At 48.0% G+C, this 16,730-nt stretch overlaps 10 protein-coding genes across 10 annotated transcripts; 1 reads left to right on the forward strand and 9 right to left on the reverse strand.

Moving 5' to 3' along the window:
• Positions 1-2,000: 2,000 nt before the first annotated feature.
• N7525_010094 (uncharacterized protein) lies at positions 2,001-2,309 on the forward strand (the record flags this gene model as incomplete). Its single annotated transcript, XM_061214959.1, has 1 exon — positions 2,001-2,309. One exon carries the CDS (start codon positions 2,001-2,003, stop codon positions 2,307-2,309), a length of 309 nt encoding a protein of 102 aa, XP_061067471.1.
• Positions 2,310-5,629: 3,320 nt separating this feature from the next.
• Positions 5,630-5,929, reverse strand: N7525_010095 (uncharacterized protein; the record flags this gene model as incomplete). The annotated part of the gene is made up of 1 exon (XM_061214960.1): positions 5,630-5,929. The coding sequence occupies one exon, from the start codon at positions 5,927-5,929 to the stop codon at positions 5,630-5,632; it is 300 nt and encodes a 99-aa protein (XP_061067472.1).
• Positions 5,930-6,330: 401 nt separating this feature from the next.
• On the reverse strand, positions 6,331-6,624 carry N7525_010096 (uncharacterized protein; the record flags this gene model as incomplete). The annotated part of the gene is made up of 2 exons (XM_061214961.1): positions 6,331-6,441; positions 6,541-6,624. 2 exons carry the CDS (start codon positions 6,622-6,624, stop codon positions 6,331-6,333), a joined length of 195 nt encoding a protein of 64 aa, XP_061067473.1.
• Positions 6,625-7,426: 802 nt separating this feature from the next.
• N7525_010097 (uncharacterized protein) lies at positions 7,427-8,221 on the reverse strand (the record flags this gene model as incomplete). Its single annotated transcript, XM_061214962.1, has 2 exons — positions 7,427-8,089; positions 8,111-8,221. 2 exons carry the CDS (start codon positions 8,219-8,221, stop codon positions 7,427-7,429), a joined length of 774 nt encoding a protein of 257 aa, XP_061067474.1.
• Positions 8,222-8,261: 40 nt separating this feature from the next.
• On the reverse strand, positions 8,262-8,622 carry N7525_010098 (uncharacterized protein; the record flags this gene model as incomplete). The annotated part of the gene is made up of 2 exons (XM_061214963.1): positions 8,262-8,586; positions 8,609-8,622. The coding sequence occupies 2 exons, from the start codon at positions 8,620-8,622 to the stop codon at positions 8,262-8,264; spliced, it is 339 nt and encodes a 112-aa protein (XP_061067475.1).
• A 253-nt stretch (positions 8,623-8,875) lies between these two features.
• Positions 8,876-9,340, reverse strand: N7525_010099 (uncharacterized protein; the record flags this gene model as incomplete). Its single annotated transcript, XM_061214964.1, has 2 exons — positions 8,876-9,160; positions 9,221-9,340. 2 exons carry the CDS (start codon positions 9,338-9,340, stop codon positions 8,876-8,878), a joined length of 405 nt encoding a protein of 134 aa, XP_061067476.1.
• Positions 9,341-9,798: 458 nt separating this feature from the next.
• On the reverse strand, positions 9,799-10,269 carry N7525_010100 (uncharacterized protein; the record flags this gene model as incomplete). Its single annotated transcript, XM_061214965.1, has 1 exon — positions 9,799-10,269. One exon carries the CDS (start codon positions 10,267-10,269, stop codon positions 9,799-9,801), a length of 471 nt encoding a protein of 156 aa, XP_061067477.1.
• Positions 10,270-10,489: 220 nt separating this feature from the next.
• N7525_010101 (uncharacterized protein) lies at positions 10,490-11,077 on the reverse strand (the record flags this gene model as incomplete). Its single annotated transcript, XM_061214966.1, has 2 exons — positions 10,490-10,718; positions 10,983-11,077. 2 exons carry the CDS (start codon positions 11,075-11,077, stop codon positions 10,490-10,492), a joined length of 324 nt encoding a protein of 107 aa, XP_061067478.1.
• Positions 11,078-11,170: 93 nt separating this feature from the next.
• On the reverse strand, positions 11,171-11,410 carry N7525_010102 (uncharacterized protein; the record flags this gene model as incomplete). The annotated part of the gene is made up of 1 exon (XM_061214967.1): positions 11,171-11,410. One exon carries the CDS (start codon positions 11,408-11,410, stop codon positions 11,171-11,173), a length of 240 nt encoding a protein of 79 aa, XP_061067479.1.
• Positions 11,411-13,539: 2,129 nt separating this feature from the next.
• On the reverse strand, positions 13,540-13,973 carry N7525_010103 (uncharacterized protein; the record flags this gene model as incomplete). Its single annotated transcript, XM_061214968.1, is given in 4 exon segments — positions 13,540-13,695; positions 13,716-13,766; positions 13,789-13,811; positions 13,829-13,973. The coding sequence occupies 4 exon segments, from the start codon at positions 13,971-13,973 to the stop codon at positions 13,540-13,542; spliced, it is 375 nt and encodes a 124-aa protein (XP_061067480.1).
• Positions 13,974-16,730: the final 2,757 nt, after the last annotated feature.

Raw genomic sequence — 16,730 nt, forward strand, 5'->3', positions numbered from 1 at the left:
CTTTTCTTCACTTCCCTGGCTAAATTCCGATTATTACGTGGAGTTATGGTGTCTTTTTTCTTCCCATTCCTCCACAAAGCGCCTCTCTTGGTGCGAGAATTCGATCTTTCATCTTGTGCTCGAACATCCGCCACGAAGCATAGGCGTTGAGGACGAATGTTTCTTTTTCACTGCTGGGTTGTGCTCTGCCTGAACTTTGATGTATAGCAACAGGCGAGTACGATGTACAGAAACCGATTTTCAAGATCTCTGGCTTTATCTGAGATCAAAAGCACTTGATCCTGCTTTCGATTTGATCTCTCTTCTACATTCTACTTCTTCCACTGAGTGGACTGTCAATTTTATTGTACCAAAATCCACATACATTCTATTCTCCGGTACATGTGGCTTTTCTCAATATGAGACGTAAGAACTTTCTTTGCTGATCCCATAAGTTTGAGACTTCTCCCCGAACATTGCAAGACCCGTGCCATGACGGCAATCGTGATGTTGTATCTTCCTCTGATCGCCATCCTGCTTAGCTCGCTGGAAAAGAGGCTTGGTCTACCATTGCACCACTAAAATCGACTAGTTATATGGAACCCCTACCCTGGACATATCTTCTAGATGTTATGCTCCAGTTCTTAGGTGTTTCTACCATTACACCCATAATCTCCTTACGAGGGCTGGAAGAGCGGTGGTAGTCATGATATTTCATTCAACCAACGGAAAACAGAACCATCAGCCCAGCTCTTGCTTGTGAGTTAGTGAGGAGGTAGCGTACCGCCGTACATCCTTAGGGCACTGTCACAGAAGAAAGGAAAATGTGCTTAAGAGCAGAGCGACGTCCTCCCTGCATCGCAGCAATGCGGGAGAGATGCCATCTCAGCTCCAAAAGTTCCATCGGAGGCAATGGTTGTTTCTCCTTGTCGATAGTTCTCACCGTGAAGAGATGCCCTGGGCTAATAACTTCCCGAGTTTGCATATCGGAAAAGTAATTAGCTCTCCCGGGGCTCTTGGACGGTGGAGTTCCTAGATCCTGTCTCGGACTGCGGCAGCTGGCATTCAGCCATTCCTAGCGATGGTGGCGCTTCGGAAAGGAAGCCAATGAAACTCGAATCGCATTTCAGTTTCTTCTTCGTTGACCGAAATTGACCGGAATGCAATGAGTCCGCGATCCCATTGATCGTGAGCTGTGAGATCTAGCGTGATCAGGTTGCATGCCCGCTCAGTGCTTATTCGCAAGCACGCAGCAACATCACCATCCGCTCTTCTGCGAGGGACGCAAGATGATAAACCATGTTCCAAGGATCCACGTAGGGGAGTTCGAGTTCCGGCTACCTTGAATGGGCACTCCTTGGTTTGACTGACGGCAAGCAGAAGCACAATGTCTCTGCCGATGAAGAGGACGAGCAGGTGCGGGTCCTTGCTCCGTTGATGAGTCGATAGAGAAGGAATTCATAAACCTGTTTTGACAGGCTGATACTGTATTATCAATTGTGGTATATGCAATGACTGGCTAGGCACCGCCGATTCTCACTTTGCCCATATTTTTCATTGAGATCATTGTCCCTTTCAGCTCTCTCTGAGATATAACTTCAATATCAATCAAGACAGCTCTGAGATCACATTATCACCAGGTTTGATCAGATAGGTGATGGCAATCACTGCCTGGGAGGCATTGATTGTACAGGCTGCGCCAGCATTATTCTATTCACCTCGTAGATGACAATATGACTCCACGACCATATGGTCCCTGAGTGCTATTTAAGGCCCTACCCAGAGCTTTCAATTTCAATTTCTCCAACCACTCTTGCATACCTACTACAACCAAGAACTACATACAACCGGGAAGGTATGACCCCTTCTCCTATAACCAGGATCTCAGATAAAACAATAAGCTAACCACCAATATTACTACAGTACCTATTAAACACCACCAACACTTCTCGACACCCCCAAACCTACTACTCTCCAATCAGTGAGATCATTCTAACCCTCACGCTTCGAGTATCACTAACATGTATAAAGTGGGCGACACCCGGCCCATTCCTTCACCTAACGACGCCCAGCTCGAGAGGCTGACAAGCCTAACGGAGCGTGCACACCGCCGCTCTCGGCAGCGAAACAAGATTGCAAAAGAAGAAACCCGCATCCTAGATGCCAAAGAACAAATCATGGCCGTGAACCAGTTTGACTACGCCACCCAGCGCCAACTTAACCAAATGGTTGGACAGCTGGAGCGTCTCAACGACGTGTTGATTGATGTCCTAAACGAAGAAGAAATGGACGCCATCGAAGAGGAGCGCATTTGGAGCCAGATGGGTTAGACATACAGAAATAGGGACCTCCAGGGCACTTAAGCATCTTATCACTAAGCAATTTATCGAATTCGATACCTAGGTAGTATTCAACGAGAGTACTTTGTATTACTACATTTATAAGTCCGTTTATCATTGTCTTCTACTAGTAGAGCTCTGAAGTCAGTCTCATATATTACCCGATGCAGATCTCAGGTTCGCTCTAGTTACAGTGTTTGAGTTCCTTCAGGTAACCAATCCTCGCACGTCTGGTAGTCGTAACCGGAGATGTAGTGGTGTTATAGGCATGGACCGGGGTGAAACAAGCATCCACCATCTGGCAGGGGATGTCAGCGCGGTCGACTGTCGGGTTAAAGATAAAATCACTGTCGGTAGGTAGGGAGGTCTTCATCCTGGTCGCACGTTCACAGCGCGGCGTCGTGGATGGTGACGATAATGTGGTCAGCTTCAGCTTTGGCATAGAGCGCAATCGGAAAGGTGCAACGGTCGCACGAGTCGATCACTGCGACGGCGTTCGCGAAATCCAGCAGGAAGCCTTCGGGGCCCATGACGTCGGTGCCGTAGGCTGACCATCGTCCTAGAAGTTGGGGTCTCGGAATCGCAACCCAAACTTAAGGCCGACGCTACCTATTGGTTGGATCCAGAGCGAGGCAACTCGAACATCGCCTTGGCCCTCAAGTTGAATCGAGAAAGGGCCCAGATAACGCTAGATAGGTATGAATGGGACAAAGCCAACGGGGAAATAAACAGGGTGCAACGGATCCAGATGACCAAGGGTGGGAGAACGAAAAGGAAAATCACCGTTTCGAACTGCCAATCAGCAACCCGGCCTTGAGATCGTCGACCAGATGGGCTTCGAGGCAATTCATAACACGTCTAAGGCTATCGGAATTTGGACTCGGTGTATGGTAGTCCTGCAAGCATGATCGCTTGGTCTGTCGGAGGCGCTGCGAGATCCACTGCTCCAGCCTATATTCTGTATATCAATTGTTGTATAGGCAATAGCTTGCTAGGCACTGCGGGTTTTCACTTTACTCTCAAATTTTCATTGAGATCATTCTCTCTTGTTGTACCAGCTCTCTCTGAAATATAAATTCCATGCCAGTTAAGGCTTGCTGTGATATGGCCTTACATTGGCACTAGTTCAGAATAGATAGAGGTATCGATGGGCTATTGGTTGATATCGCTGCCTGGCTGCAACGATGATATTGTCCCTAATTGCTATTGAATGAAGACGCTACCCAGGACTTTGAATTTCGATTTCTTCAACAACTTGCACACCCACTACAATCAACAGTCACACCATCGAAGTATGACCCCTTAACCTATAACTAAGGCCTTAGACAGAATAAAGAACTAATTATAGATATGACTGCAGTACGAATTATCCATCATAACCACCTCCTCTACATACGAGACCCATCCTTGACCAGTGAGATACACTCCGATCCCGCGTTTCAAACAAAGCTAACACCATAAAGTGGGCGGCACCCGGCCCATTCCTCCGTTGGAGCTCCTCAACAACATGTTGTTTGAGATTCAGGAGGAAGAAGCAATTGATGCTATCGAAGAGGAGCGAATTTGGAGCCAGATTGGTTAGAAGTACAGAAATAGGGACCTGCTTTAGCATGTTGTCACGAATCAATTAAATTGTTGTACAGGCAATAGCTTTCTAGGCACTGCGAGTTCTGACTCTACTCTCACTTTACTCTCGATTTTAATGGAAATTCTCTCGGAAATATAACTTCTATACTAGTTAAGGCTTACTGTGATATGGCCTTATATTGTCACTAGTTCAGAATAGATGGGGGGTATTGATGGGTTTATTGGTGGGATATCGCTGCCTGTCTACGTGGAATGATTGTTTGTGTAAGCTGCACTTATATTGTTATGATTATCTTATAATGACAATCGAGACTCCCTGGTGATATTGTCCCTGCTTGCTATTTAAGATGCTACCCAGGACTTCGAATTTCGATCTCTTCAACAACTCGCACACCCACTACGACCAACAATCACAACCATAAAAGTATGACCCCTTAGCCTATAACCAAGGCCTTGGACAGAACAATGAGCTAATTACAGATATGGCTGCAGTACGGATTATCCATCACAACCACCTCCTACATACAAGACCCATCCTTGACCAGTGAGATACACTCCGATCCCGCGTTTCAAACAAAGCTAACACGTATAAAGTGGGCGACACTCGGCCCATCCCGTCGCCAAGCGACGAGCAACTGAAAGAGCTCGAGAAGTTGAATGAACGGGCACGTCGCCGCGTTCGTGATACTAAGACAATCCATCAGGAGATTGCACGCCTTCTGGATGAGAAGGCAGCCATGACAGCATCTGGTCTCCATTTCCATTGGTTTTACCGCGAACAGCTGCAGGGGATAGAGCAAGACTTGGTGTGGCTCTACCAAGACTTGAGAGACATCGAAAAAGAACAAGAGACTGACGTCGCCAAAGAGAAGGAGATCTGGAACCAGTCGGTTGAGCATGGTGAAAGTAGGGACCTGTCTAGTCTGCCTACATTGGGCAGTTCCGCGCTTCTCCATCCGTTCTCGATATTTCTACGATTGCCGATGGTATGCATTCATGAATCCATAGATTGGTTTATCCTCATCTTCCATTAGTAAAGCTCTGAGCTCAGTGGAATCTATCGGACCGAAGCGGAGTTCTGTAGCCCTAAGCAGGACAATTATTTGTGTTATCTTTACAGGTATGGGCGACACTAGGTTCACATCATTGAATGTTCCAAGATTCATCCAACCTGCGTACTGTATGATGAAAGAGGGAAGTGTCGTACCTCGATCGGTCAACAGGTCTGGCTCCTGGACGAACAACGATAAGGATGTAACGACCAGATATAGTGTTAGTTGACATGGCAATTCCTTGATCGCACCATTAAAACCTGCTTCGGGTTGTATGGTACACCGAGGAATAACGGCTTTTCTAGTGCTCTTTGAGTCGGAATTATATGTCTAGTATTAGTCTGGGTATCCGAAGTTCACATAGTAAGTGAGAACTGACAGTCAAGTGAGAGTAAGAAGAGATTTTCTAGACAGGTAGCCAACTAATGCTTTGAAAACGTCTGACTACAGAGTCGGGATTAAGTATCAGTCCCCATGTAATAGCCCTAAAACGTATGGAGGTGTGTATGACAAAGGTAACAATGCAGAATGTGTGATTTATCTTTGAGCTGTCAGGGTGGTTTGGCTTGGAACCGTAAGGGGACCGCAGCGTCACGAAGAAGACCCAAGCCCCCGTGGAAAGGTAGGGGAGCTGCCGAATATCTGCGACCCATGGGGTTTTCCTCCGGCATTCTACTCCTGCCACCATCCCATCGTTGCATTATCGCGGTCCTCTTGAAGACGTACTTGCTCCAGGACATCCAGCAGGGTCATCCAGCGGCGGCCAAGGAGGTCCCGGACATATTGTAGGTACTGTGTTGGCAGCAAGTACTGGTTTAGTTGACTTAGGAAGATATCCCAGTCAAGGATTGCCTGGCCTTCGCGCACAATTAGTGAACGAATCCAGCGTCGCTGGGCGAATCTGACCCGTGCTCGGGTCAAACCCTCGAGTTCTTCGTCGGCTAGGGTGGGTATTGGGCGGTTGTCCGCCATCTATTGCCAGCTTTGTGTTAGATATGGGGTTATCCATGGAGAAGCAGGGGGTTGTATCTCACTGTTTTGTTTTATCGCTCCTACAAACAACCAGTAATGGTCAGCATTTGTCTGCTTCCAAGACCCGGACATGAGGCAAGAATCTTACCTGGAAGGTTTCGGGGGTGGTGGGTTGAGAAGAAAGAGTGAGGGTGAGAAGGATCGATCTTAAATAGCCATCCTGCTTTGATATTTTCACGGGGAAAGTGCAATCGTCACCTTAAACGGAAAGACTAACCCTTAGATTATAGTAAAAAATAGAGGCAAGGAAATCAAACGGTATTAGCAATTGACCTGTGAAACTGCAGATGCAGAATACATTCCAACCAAAGGAAGAGAGAGGTGAGTCCATCCTTCCACCTTCATTCCTGCCACAGGGCGAGTAGCTCGTGGTCCCGTTCTTCCTGAGTCCGAAGTGAATCAATGAGGTTCAACAGGACAGCCCAACCTTCTTCCAAGGCGTAGTACATTAACTGTAGAAGATAATCGAGGTGATAATACGTACTGGTCCATCCAGTCTAAAAGCAGATGGCAATAAAGGAGCCACTGTGCTTCTTGCACAATTGGTGCACGGGTGTGAGGTCGCCGAGCCGTAGAAGGGTAAGCTCCTCGACTTCCTGGTCTGTAAAGGACTGAATGGGCTCCCCTTGGTCCATCTCTTCCTTGTCAACATGGAACCCGTGGACTTGATGTGGAATTAGGTAAGAAGAACCGAGGGGTTGTATCTCACTTCGATTGTGAGTCTAATGCTGTTGCAAGATCTCAACCTACATAAGATTGGTGGTAGTCAGCCTTCTGTCCACTCACAAGCCCTTATCATAAGCTAATGGATTTTACCTGAGAGAATGAGAGGTCTTGGGGAATCCGGATATCCGGCGAGCTTGTTGGGAGAAGAAAGAGTAAAGGTAAGTAGGAACTCATGGGACTGCGTCTTTCACGAGGAAAGTGCAACCTTCGCCTTTAAAAACGGAACTGATGCTTAAGCAATATCGAGAGCAAAATATCAGCCATTTGGCCTTGACTGAATTAGGACTTAGTTATAGTGGGTATATAGAAGTCTTGATTGATAGCAAACTGAGACCCAATAGAACACCAATACAAGAATGAATTCAAACAAAAGTAAAAGGAAATTGAGAATTGTGGATATCTATATACACTTTAGAACAAAGGAAATCTAATGCAAGCTTACGCTTCTACAGGAAATTCTTTTGGATTTCCTAACATCTATACGTTCGCTGATGGAATGGAGACCAAAGGTCGATTACAAAAAGTGCATTCTTATCCATAAGAATATGGCCTGGTTTATACTGAACTGCTGCAGCAACGGATTGCGCCACGAACTCTCCGATGCGTGCACGTGGCTCCTCTCGCTAGAAGTCTCGAGGCCGTAGCTGTGCCAGCTCCTCGATTCGGCCATCGTCTAGCACCAATAGGCCTGAACCAGTCACTTCCCACTTGTTAGGCGTCCAAAAGACTAATCTTGAAGCTCCACTGACCAGGCAAAGCGCAAAGAAAACAACAAGTGAATAAGTACTGCAGGCTTGTAGATGAACACAGGATCCATAGCGAACCTTCTGTGCACTCGTTTGACCCAAAACGGACCCGCACCTTGCTGGCCGATTTCGGTTCCATCTCCGCTGTTAACACCCCTTGGTGCAAGGCTCCCAATGTCGACAGCCTGATTATTAGCGGATCCCACCAGTCCGGCGACACTGGGCTCCCCTGGATGGGGTCCCCCATGGCCATGTCCATCGGATCGAACCCCATCGGTGGGCTGATTGGAGCATATTCCGGGGATCGAGCTCCCTGCATAGCACCATGAAAACCAGGCTTGTCCCCACCCATCGGACCAACATCAATCCGCTGGCGTCTAGCTTCACGACCAGATCCAGTCATACCGCCAAGATCAGTCGGTGCACCCAGGGCGGGCATGCCGCGACGCTTGCGATTACGGTTCTCAGGGGCCTCCTTGTGCTCCTTGGTTCCGACCTTCTGCTGATAATGACGCACATGCGTGAGCACAACCTCCTCAGCTCTTCCAATCTCCTGGTTCAAGCGGTTAATTTCCCGCTTAATCATTTGAACCCAATAAGCGGCATCGGCGAGAACTTTCCTGGCGGTCTAAAGACAGGATATCTTCACGATCCAAGTCTGGTACTCAGCCATCTCCTCCGGGCGCAGCTTGTGGTGTTGGACCGTCATCGACTTCCCAGCTTGGAGCACCTTAGTGTGCGCAGTGATTGTGGGGACCATGAATGAGGCCTCTACCGCGAACCAGACTGCATGTTATTACCTAAACGATTTGGCTCCAGATCTGCTGTAATACTTCAGCGTCTTCCTCCTGTTCTTCATCAATACGGTGCAATCTTCGTGCCCCGAGGCGCTCCCAGCGTCCCCTCCACCGTGTAATGACCGAGTCGGGAATCCCTACCATAGCCGCTTCCAAATCGGCAATGGCCCTATCGACAAACGCATGGACCCGACGGCGTTCTGCCTCTCTCTGCAACGCCCGGTATCGAAGGTGCGTTAGCTCTCCTAGTTGCAGACTGCTAGGGACTGGAATAGGTCGGGGTTCGGCCACTTTGCATTCGTTTGTTAGCTTGGCCTTCGACAGGGCTCTGGGAATGGGGTGTATCTGACTCTCGATTCGACATCTATATGACAATCCCATTGATCCTTCATTAAAGAGTTCGTACTAGTCCTAATCCAATAACACTTCTATATCTGCCTACGATAAACACCTTACACTATATAATATATAAACAAACACTGACCCAATAAAAAAAAAAGGTAAAACCGCGACGTTCCTACTTAATGAAGCAAATAAAGAAAGCAAAGTAGACAATGCATAAAGGTCAGACCGGCCGAGCATAAGTTCCCAGACGTAGTCTCCCATCCCTAGACTTCTTAACGCGCATCTGCGGGGATCATAGAAGCAGGGTACCGTCCGATGATAGCAGCAATATCGTCATGGAAGCCCAGCCAAACTCCACCAGTGGCAATCCTTTCCACACTTGACCGAAAGGCCCTGATCGCCCCGTACCAAAAGTGGACGCGGTCATCTGTGCCGGTTGATTTATGGCGCGACAATGACATCTCGGCAAACCTCTCTGGCGTTCCGTTCGACATAAGATCATCGGGAATAGGCGCACGGCGAAGTAGCCAGTGACGGTAGGCGACGCGACGGGAGTTCTAGTGAAATTGTGAAGGGATTAGCAGAGTCGATTCGGTAGATGGAAGAGTAAAACTTACATGGCAGCGGTGTGACGGGATTCGATTGATGAAGGAGTGTGAGTTATGTTCAACCTGTAAAATAACCAACATTAGCTTATTGTCTCGTTCCAGATGTTCCCCACGGGCTAAGGAAGTCATGTCTGGGTACCTTTTGTGGTTGTGGATGGGTAATGTGGTAGTTGGAAGAAGAGAAAATGGAAGGGGATACTATATACTAGTGAATCGACGAGGTGTACGATTGCGGGCAGTATATTATATAACACTGATGCGTAGTTGTGGGTGAAAAACGATTCTGATGAAAAAGCAAGGACAAAGTGAGAGAGTTGACAATTATATATAGACGCATGTAGTTGAGGGTTCCATAAGGAGACGACGAACATAAACGGTGAGACTAAGTTAAGATGGTTTTGAGACAAAACGACATATATATGCCTAAGTTGCCTTTGATATCTTCATGTAGTTAGAGGCATATTGACCCTCAATTCACGTCAACCTAGAACGTCATGTAAAATTCGAGCTGTACTAATGGGAGATAAACATAAATTGGTTGATGGATTCATCATGGACGCTGATATCGTCGGTGCCCTGCTGGCGCATCACAGTATCAAGCTCGATAGTCCGGTCAAGGCCGTATAGAAAGCCTTAGCATGCAGGTCACGGGGCTTGGGGGTGGCCAAGTCGGAGAAAAGGGGTTTCTGGCGGACAGGAGGGAGCTGGAAAAAGTCACCCACAAGGAGGACATTAAGACCACCAAAGTAGCGGTCCCGGGAGCGGGGGAAGATCTCCCGACACCGCTGCTCGATCCACAAGAGCATGTCAAGCCCGACCATGGACTTCTCGTTGATAATGAGGTAGCGGATGTCATGGAAGACCTCCTGTATGGCCTTGAGGGTGTCGGTACGTGGGGACACGTGCTCACCTGTGAGCTTAAGCGGGAGGCGGAACAATGAATGTAACGTCCTGCCCATAACATTGAATGCGGCAACCCCTGTTAGGGCTGCACACAGGATAGGGGTGCGGACGCCAGCCTCTCTGGCTATCCGAGTAAGAGTGGCGGATAGGAGCATGATCAGGTGGGACTTTCCAGTCCCTGCCTTACCGTCGATGTTCAGCAGTAGGGGATCTGGTCTTGCCAAAAGGGACTCGTAAAAATGCTCGACATAATTGAATGGTACTAGCGGCTTTCTCGGCGGGAGACAGGCATTTATCTCACATTTGGCCAATCCGGCCCCACAGCCCACGCTCATACTCTTCGTCTCCCGCCTCTTTTTCCTCGATGCGCCGTAGCTATCTCAGACGAAGACGACTCCACCGTCCCCTCCATCGTGCGAGGAACGCGCTGGAGTCCGGGATACCTGACATTGCCGCATCGAGATCGGCAATAGCACACGCAATGGTCTCCTCAATCCTAACGCGTGCGACTTCACGCTGAATTGCCCTGGACTGTAGATCAGCCAGCTCTTCGAGCCGGTCATTGGTGATCACTGGAATTGACCTAAGATCAGCCACTTGGTGCCTATTAGCTTGGTTTGGAAGTAGGGTCGGGAACAGGGTCTGTCCTACCAGTTGGAGATGGTTTGATCGGTTTAATAGTAGGTTTGAAGATCGTGGGTTAGGATTTCCCTGCGTTGGTCACCAATGATAAAAGACTTGACGCGAGTCGCCACGGGTAACTCGGTCAGAAGGGGAACTGTAACTGGTCGATAGTACAGGGTTTAACGGGCGTTCCATCCAAGTTGATGGGATCCCCATGCAAATCCATTGGATCCCCAAAGCTAACAAGGCTGTCATAGCTGCCTTCTCGTCCACAAGGCGTTCAATCTCCCGATGGATTATCTCAATGTCGCGAACGCGGCGACGTGCCCGCTCGTTCATCTTTTCGAGCTCTTTTAGTTGTTCGTCGCTTGGCGACGGGATAGACCGAGTGTCGGCCACTTTGTACGTGTTAGCTTGGTTTGAAACGCGGGATCAGAGTGTATCGCCGTACTGCCGGTAGAGACAGCATGCTTCCTGAACGTTCACTCTCTGACCAAATTGTTCTGGAGGAGGATATCGTCTCATGTATTGTGAGTAATCGACGTAAGATTCATGCTTAGGATCCTTCTCGACGAATTCTGGTCGAAGTCTCCATGACAGCTCCTGAATTTCTCGTCCACCGATGAACAGAGATCCAAAGTAGAAGTGCATTGGGTTCGGATTGGGTGGCATGTTCGGAATTGCTCAAAGAACTCGATAGGACAGTCCTGTTGTAGAATAGCTAGTGTCAGCTTATTGTCTCATTGCAAATCTTGGTCAAATGATAGACTGGCCATACCTTAGTGACTCTTTTGGTTGTTAGATGGGTAAGGCGGAGGTTGAAAGAAGTAAAAGAGGAAGAAAGTGAGAGAAAGTGAGAAGTGATGTTAAATACCAGTGAATCGACTTTTTCCCCACGACGAAGGTGCGATTACGGGTAGTGAATTCCATGACACTAATACGTGCGTCTTCTCGCGGGGGCCCGGAGGTGCAGTCGTCCTAGATCTTTCAGCCTGCCATCGTTAGGCACCCGCAAGATCGAAATGCAAAGGGCCCAGCCACTTTGAAGTTGTTAGTTTCACGTAAATGAGTCATTTCCAAACTTCAAGGTACTAATGGAATATGACAAGAGAAGGATATATGAATGAATAACGGCAGATGGTGTAACAGAATTGTGGACCCCATACCTTCTTTATATTGTGTGCACATTCAAGTGATCTGCTGCCAAAGATCGCGCTCCAATTTCTCATCTTCTGCTTGGTCCTCGTCTATTCGACGTAACAGGCGAAGGGGCAGACGCTCCCAGCGTCGCCCCCAAAGCTCTCGTATAATGTCCGAATATGGAATGTTAGCCAGTGCGGCTTCAAGTGCGGCAATGGCTCGTGCCACGAACCCTTCAATTCGGACGTGCTTCCTCTCTCTGGGAGGCTCGAACCTTGATCCACGTATTCATCGCGGGAGACTGGAATCGGCTGGGGTTCGGCCACTTTGAATTTGTTAGCTTGGCATTCGATGTAGCTCTAGGAACTGGGTGTATCTAACTGGTTGGAGGGAATTTGTTGCAGATATATAGTACGAAGCCCATTTACCGTGAGGATAGAGATAATTAAATATAGTGGACGTGAGAGTTATATTTGATAGCGGAATGAGATAGCGATGGACTGAGCAAGAACCAAAAAGCCAAGTGATGTTTGGCGATGCCTACTAGTTGGTGACTATTTATTGGATATGCAATGTTGGCCTTGGGAACGACGCGTTTGACGGCCCGCTCCGTCTAGATATGGTACGACTTCTCTAGGTGGGAAGGGGAACTTATCCCCTAGTAATAAGTGAAGCCAACCTGAGGCTACACTGCAATAACCTTCCTAAAATCAAAGGGTAATTGCACCCAAGCCGGATTCCAGTCACTATCTATATTATGTATATCGTATAGACTACCTAGAAGAAACTACCTAAAAGTGAGGAATTTATAAGCTCCTTATTGCTGCTATAGGCACTCTTCTATTCCACAGCCTAGTGCACACGATGCTGTTACTCGTAGGGAAGCTAGAAAATCCCTAATGCACTTCCCTTTGGCGGTGTTGTGTTTTGAATTGCTCCTAAGTATTCATTGAAAGCTTCCAAGGTTGTACACGCTCCAGATGTTCAGTGGCTTTGCGAAATTGCGTCTCTATTCCCATTTGAACGTGCCATTTAGTTCCGGAATCACCTCAGGAAGGCACACCGTAGGGTGCAAAAGAACGAGATGGCTGTGTGACAAATTCCGCTATTGTCCTCCATGCGGGCCGGGCCTTTCGCCTACCGAATATTGCCCAACCGCGAGGGACAAGCATGGCCCTGTCTTCGCGGTTCCCGAACAGGATTCTGGGGTCTCGGAGCCCACTATATGGCTATCCATCGTGGTATATCGACCTGCGACGATGTTGAATCCCATGAAAAACTCCACTTCAACAAAATATCCTTTGTCGAACGGATGGAGCACAATGGGAGGGGAAATGTCTCACTGTCCATAACTTCCGATGGATGTGTAGTATTCGGCGAATAGCGAAGTGCGAGTCAGGTTCAACCTGCAAAAAGACCAGTATTCATTAGCCCCTGCTTTTCTCCTAGTGGTAAGGTATTTTCGAAGTTATCGTACGGTTGGGGGCTGGAATTCACTCATATAGCATGTGATGTACACCCTTCTCCGCGAATGATTCATCCGAGGTGGACAAAGTCGGATATGAACAACCATGGACTGCCCGGTAGACTAACTGCTTCGCTTAAGGGGGATCTGGTTCTGTCTTTCTTTTCGGGCGCGTCAATGGCATATCCAAGGGCTTCTAAAGTTTGGTGGAGAATGTGGCTCCTGATCGAATATCACCGGGCGTATGCCGAGGGACCACGGCATATTGAGGACGAAGTCCGTGGCGATCGCTCAGCAGACCGCAGATTTGGCATATTCCTGGACCACTTAGCACATATTCGATTATTGCTAGCTAGAATGAATATGACGTACCTTAGCAAGCAAGACTCTAGCAGCTTGTAAACCCTTGTCGGTGCAGCGGCTCTAGAATCTTTTGCCGGATTACCACGCCAGCCGCAGTTTTACTGGCTAGAAGACGAGCATACCGGAAGCACACCAGTATAGCCAATGGTGCGCAAGAACCAGAGCCTTATCCGTGTTCAAAGGCTTCGCGTCTCTTGCAGGATTCTGCATCGATCGCAGACTCGTAGCCGTATAACGCCATTGAATTGAATCACAGCTCTTCACCATTTTCGTTGATTGTGTGTAGCTTCGACAAGTGCTGTAAGTCTGGCCATCGTTGCAGCAGACCGCGGAAAACGAGTTCATGTAGGGAAATTGAACTTGTTCTCGCGGCGCTAACTCGGAGAAGAGGGATTGCTCGAAGGGGGGAAGTTGAAGCGACCGTAGGCAAGTCTAAGAATGAAAAGAGTAGGTGTGGGAAATTCTCGGGTTGAGACAGTGCCGACCTACTCCTTACGGCAACGGAATTGGTCGTTTGTAACCCCCTCGTTCTCGGCTCCATGTTTGTGGTGCGTGGTTCGAACAGCACATTGGTGGTGTGCATAGGAACGATGGTGATGTTGCCCGAGACAGTCACCTCATTCCTAAAACAAATTTGCGCGTGTTAGTTGCTTCCTGGGAAGATCATAGCATAGACGATGGAGTCTCACCTGATCCATGTAGTCGATATAATGAGTCCCATAGTTGAATTGGGGGAAATCGGGGAAAGACTTCCATCGCGGCATGGTCACGAGGAAGGAGCGCGGTGTGACCACAATATAGGAAGGTGAGTATGGCCAGGTTCAGCCGCATAGTCAACATCACTGTGGGGTTTGGGTTAATCCTTGTGTTAAATCAGACATAGACGGTCATGGTGGTAAAGTCGTACCTGGTGGGTTGTTATGGCAGTCTGGATCGAGACCTCGGGAAGGGGAAGCCTTAGAACCCTTCCCGGGAACATTGAAGAAGAAGATCCGTAACAAGAACCTATTTAGGTATGTCGAATTGCCCCGTTGCTGGAAGCGCGCCAGGACATCCCACAATGTGGCATTTTTGCTGAGTGAATGTGTCCACATCAATAATCCATATCCCCTGTATCCCCATGGCCTTCTGAACATGGTCTAACGTACCTTGATCTATGCTTTGAGCATTTAAGACACAGAGCAAGATGGGCTCAATGACCAGCCACCGTGCAGATGGATTTGAGGTCACCAAGTCACTATAATTATATTCACCTCTAGGGACCCTCCTGTGCATGCACACGCTAACCAGGTGCCCCAGACTATCAGCCATGTGGGAATCCTGAGAATTATACCACTAATCTCTGACATTGGTCTTACCAGCAGACGCACATATCACTCCAATACACAGGAGACATGCCCTGCAGAGGATTTGTTTGAGCGGGAGAGAGAGACCATCGTCCTAGCCATATCCATAATTCCACATGCCTCCGCGAATATCATGGGACGAGCGTCCACTCGTGCGGTGCTGGGCAGTCGGGCTCGTATTTGAAGTTCAAGTTGCTCATCGCAGGGCTTTGGGATAGGCCTATCAGCGGTCGCTTTATTCTCGTTAGCTTTGAGATTCGAACGACAGTTGAAGGTGATTGGAAACGGAACATCAATGGCATTGGGTTGATATGGATAGGTATTTCTAGTATTGAGATTGTGGAAGTGACGTTCAGCCCACAAAATGAAAAACCTCGATTCGGTTATCATCGAGTGGGTGAGCCTATTCATCTGTGTCTGCATTAGTCGACTATCATGGCGGTTTGGGGATAGGCGAGGTGATCATGAGGTAGCTGTAAGTCCTAAGAACAACTCGTTTCGTTAACTCCTTGAGTTCGTAAACATTTTTGCTAATATTAGCAGGAACCGTACCTTGGGGGGTTGAGTAGCAGGCGAGGTGATGGTGAATTCCAAAGGAATAAGAATAGAAAATTCCTGAAGTGAATACGAAATGGCACTTATTCGGCAGAACTGCCGCGTTGAAAAGGTAAGACCAAGGTTCCCAACCAATAATCATATGGTAGCCATGGCCATAATCCAACATTCGCAACGCATTCATGCCTGGCACACTAGGGACACGAGTTGGATGGAGACGTATACGCCGCCATAATTGAAGCTAAGGGGATATTCGTTGTAAACTTGATAGAAAATATCATTCAAATGGGGATCCTTGCTCCGCCTGATGATATATCACTTAAATCTGACAATAATGGTTAACCTGATGAATACCTGCAGGTTTGTCCTTCGTGCAGATGTGAAATCCTGTTCTGCAGGTCACCTAATAGTACATGTACAGAGAACGAGTGGTAACAATAGCTTCTTATGATTGAGAATGCTAACCGCCACCTCTAGGAGTTACTAGAAGTTACTAATATGGTCAAGCCCTATAGTATGGATAGTAAAGATGGTAAAGATAGTAAGGATAGTAAGGATAGTACGGATAGTACGGACTATATAATAGTACTAGTAGTAGGATCGTATCTGATAATTGATGGTATTTGTATTGACTTGAAAACTAGGAAAAGCCTAGTACGGAACCTAGTAACTACTAGAAACAGTGATCTGACTAGTTGCTGACAGTTGCTTCCGGGCGTACGTAGGGTGGGCCCAGCTCGCGGCCTGGGGTACCGGGCCGAAAGAATAGATCCTCTCACATTGAAAATTCAATGGCTGTATATTCGTGAGGTTCGAAGTGGCAGTCATGTACGCGTTGAGGGTGACAGAGTCAATAAACCACCGAGTACTAGCGTCGGTGGCTCGCGAGTGACCAAATGCCTGTTCAATAAGAGCTAATGTGGTGAAAAGGTGGTGCGGTAGGGCGAGCGGCTGAACATTCCTCATCTCCAGGTCATCGGTTAGAAATATCCAGAAACTATCACGTCTACTCAGGTTCTTCCTCCTCAACCGTTATATCCTTAGTTCTAGTTGATCGGCACGCCGTATTTCTAGAAGTACGACCGTGGCACGATGTAGACTTTGCGATTGACTTTGTTGGTTT

The sequence above is a fragment of the Penicillium rubens genome (assembly GCF_028828025.1).
Source record: "Penicillium rubens strain IBT 27055 chromosome Unknown utg000004l_segment0_segment0, whole genome shotgun sequence".
In the NCBI taxonomy this organism is placed as follows: Eukaryota; Fungi; Ascomycota; class Eurotiomycetes; order Eurotiales; family Aspergillaceae; genus Penicillium; species Penicillium rubens.